Source organism: Crocodylus porosus, unplaced genomic scaffold (genome assembly GCF_001723895.1).
Source record: "Crocodylus porosus isolate Cpor-Errol unplaced genomic scaffold, CroPor_comp1, whole genome shotgun sequence".
NCBI classification, from domain to species: Eukaryota; Metazoa; Chordata; order Crocodylia; family Crocodylidae; genus Crocodylus; species Crocodylus porosus.
Genome location: NW_017728909.1, coordinates 51,904,149 through 51,907,389, shown reverse-complemented (window position 1 = coordinate 51,907,389; position 3,241 = coordinate 51,904,149). Strand labels below are relative to the sequence as shown.

The following is a 3,241-nucleotide window of genomic DNA, read 5'->3' as shown; positions in this document are numbered from 1 at the left end:
TTTGCCCCCCACCCCTGCTCCTTCCCCTCCACAGACTTACTTGCAGGACTCTGCTCCCCATGCTTCTTGGCTGCATTCCGTCCCACGTGTATTATCTGTAAATGAGGACTAGAAACCTGATCTAAAAAACAGAGTTAATTAGTTGTGTTAGTCTGAAGCTAGGCAGAAGTTAGGGCAGGGTAGCATTTTAGCAACTAACTGGTTTAGAGCATTGCTTTCATAGGCAACAGACATCTTAGCATCCAAAGAAGTCGTTGGCCTTCTACGAAAGTGTATGCCTCTCTGAATCGGTTAGCCTCTAAGGTGCTGCTCTGCCTGCCTTCTTGCTTGTCAAAATTGAAAGCCATCTTCATGGAGAAACTTGTGTAGGGAAGGCTATTGACTTGTGCTTTTCTTAATAGGAACAGTGGAACTGGCACAATTTCTAAATTCAGTTACACATCTGGATTCTATGCAGTTAGGTTTGAGCTGTAAATACTGCAAAAGACTCTTCATACTTAAATGCCAATAAAAGTTTAAATTTAAATATTGAAAATGTTTTGTGTCACCTTATCAGATATCCTTTGTGCAAGCTAAAACTTGGGGTGAGGAAATTGCTTAATATAATCTTGTCTTGATCAATTAGTATTATTAAAATGCTTTACCTTCAGTGAATGTGCACATTATCACAAGCAGAAACATGAGGTTAATTAATGGTAATCATTAATGCTAAAAGCAGATTAATAAGAATCACTAGTTTACCTAGTGTGGAAGTTAGCATTGGATGTATATGGGTATGTCTGCTCGGACAGACTACTTAAGGGGCAGTACTTCTCTTCTTTCTCTTTAACATGTAGATACATACTTATTAATGCAGTCTTTAAAAGTAACAAGTTTGTTCTACACTGTATTTCATGACATTTTTTTCATTGTTTGTAGAAATGAAAGGGCGGGTAGTGCAAGTGATGCTGGAGAAGCCATTAAACCTGCAGATGGACCTTTGCAGAGGAGAAAAAGAATATCCACTCTGCCTAACTTGGCAAAACCCAGAGTTACGGCTCTAACTGCACAACGGTCAGTATCAAAGCCTGCTCAAAAACAAGTACCTCAATCTGTCAGTGGCAACACTTCATGGAAGGAATCCTCTGCATCAGATAAGACCAATAGTGAAAGCTTTCCAAAGTCTCCCAATCTGCCTGAAAAGAAAACACCTGTCCCACAAGTGCCACAGTTTTCCCCACTTAAAAAATCACGAAGCAAAGAGCCAAATGCCAGTATAATTGCTCATAAAAATGATGAAACTCTACAGAAGAGCATGCTCTCCCCTCTCAAGGAGAGACCTACCCAAGGAAGATCAAAAGAAGATGAAATATCGCATGCAAAATGTACTCCAGCAAAAGAAAAACAAAGGTGCTCAGATCGTGAAAGGATCCTTAAAGCCCAGAAGCTGAGAGAGATGCTCAAAGAAGAGCTGAGGAAAGAAAAACTGGTAAGGTCTTAAGTTGGTTGGTACTGACGGTGAAGAGGAAACAGAAAGGGGGATAGTATCTTCCTGATCACTGTGGCCCATCTCCTGTCTGTAGTAGTGTTGTCATGTTATTGGGAAGTCAGCAGCATGGTGGTGCCAGCGGCTGCATGGTAATCCCTCATGGGGATAGTACCTCCTGTGCCATTAAGGAGAGAGTGGTGCTGATGGCTCTTGTATTAAGTTGTTCTGAGGCAGTGGCAATGCTGTTCCCTCCCAGCGCACCTCATGTTGCATACCATTCACTTCCTGAGGTTTTGTTTCCACAAGTGGATCTTTATGTTGTCATAATGACAGCTATTTTTATAATGTGTTTTTCATCATTTGACTGATACAAGGTTGGAATGCTCTTGGAGGCTACAATTTAGAATTCCTGGGTTTGGTTCTCAATTTGATTCTGTTCTTTGACATAGGACAACTTGTTACATCAGCTTATTCACTTAGCTTTAAAGTGGTTGTTATTGGATACATTATGGGAAATTCAGAGCACTTCACAAATATTAAACCTAGTGATATTTTAATAAGGACAGAATGCATCAGCACAAAATACAGTATTTATGTACATAGCAAAAAAGGGCAAACATGAGAAGAAAAAGGCATGAATTGTCCTTTTTAAATGAACAAATCAACTTGGAAAGTAGTCTTTAAAAATGTGATTTAGGTACTACATCAATGTTTAATTGACCCCCAAAATGGTATATAGAATCATAGAAAACTGGGGTTGGAAGGGACCTCAGGAGGTCATCTAGTCCAAACCCCTGTTCAAAGCAGGACCAGCCCCAACTAGATGATTCTAGCCAAGGCTTTATGTAGCTGGGTCTTAAAAACTTTTCTGGGTAACCTGTTTCAGTGCTTTACTACCTTCCTCATGAGAGAGTTTATCTTAATATCTAACCTAAACTTACCTTGCTGCAACTTGAGACCATTGCTCCTTGTTCTGTCATCTGCCACCACTGAGAACAGTCTAGCTCAGGGGCGGGCAATTATTTTGGGCGGAGGGCCGCTTACTGAGTTTTGGCAAGCCATCAAGGGCCACATGAGAGGCAGCGAGGGGCAGATAAATATTAATTTCTACATTTTTTAGGGTCCCATGCGCCGGATAGAATAGCTTGGCGGGCTGCATCTGGCCTGTGGGCCACATTTTGCCCACCCTGGTTTAGCTCTATCCTCTCTGGAACCCTACTCAGGCAGTTGAAGGCTGCTGTTAAATCCCCCCTCAGTCTTCTCTTGTGCAGACTAAATAACGCCAGTTCTCTCATCCTCTCTTCAGAAGTCATGTGGCCTAGTCCCCTAACTATTTTCGTTGCCCTCTGCTGGACTCTCTTCAATATGGCCACATCCTTTTTGTAGTGGGGTCCCAAAACCGGACAGAGGACTCCAGATATGACTTTACCAGTGCAGAATAGATGGAAATATTCACTTCCCTTGATCTGCTGACAGTGTTGCTACCAGTATGCCATTGGTCGTCTTGGCAATGAGGCCATACTGTTGGCTCATATTCAGCTTACTGTCTGCTGTTACCTCCAGGTCTTTTTCTGCAGAGAGATGTAATAATGGACTTCAGGGCTACAAGTACTACTTGAAAAAACTTTTCATAGATTTCATAGACATTAGGGCTGGAAGGGACCTCAGGAGATCATCGAGTCCAGCCCCCTCCCAAAGGGCAGGAAGTCAGCTGGGGTCATAGGATCCCAGCAAGATAAGCATCCAATTTACTCTTGAAGGTGTTCAATGTAG

General features: G+C 42.1%; 1 protein-coding gene across 1 annotated transcript in view; it reads left to right on the top strand.

The window, feature by feature from the left end:
- Positions 1 to 835: 835 nt before the first annotated feature.
- Positions 836 to 3,241, top strand: part of BDP1 (B double prime 1, subunit of RNA polymerase III transcription initiation factor IIIB) — a 70,195-nt gene continuing 67,789 nt past the window's right edge. Inside the window, exon 1 of the mRNA XM_019532282.1 lies at positions 836 to 1,468. Within this exon, the coding sequence (XP_019387827.1) occupies positions 851 to 1,468 (618 nt within the window). The 5' untranslated portion in view covers positions 836 to 850. The remainder of the gene's footprint in view (positions 1,469 to 3,241) is intronic.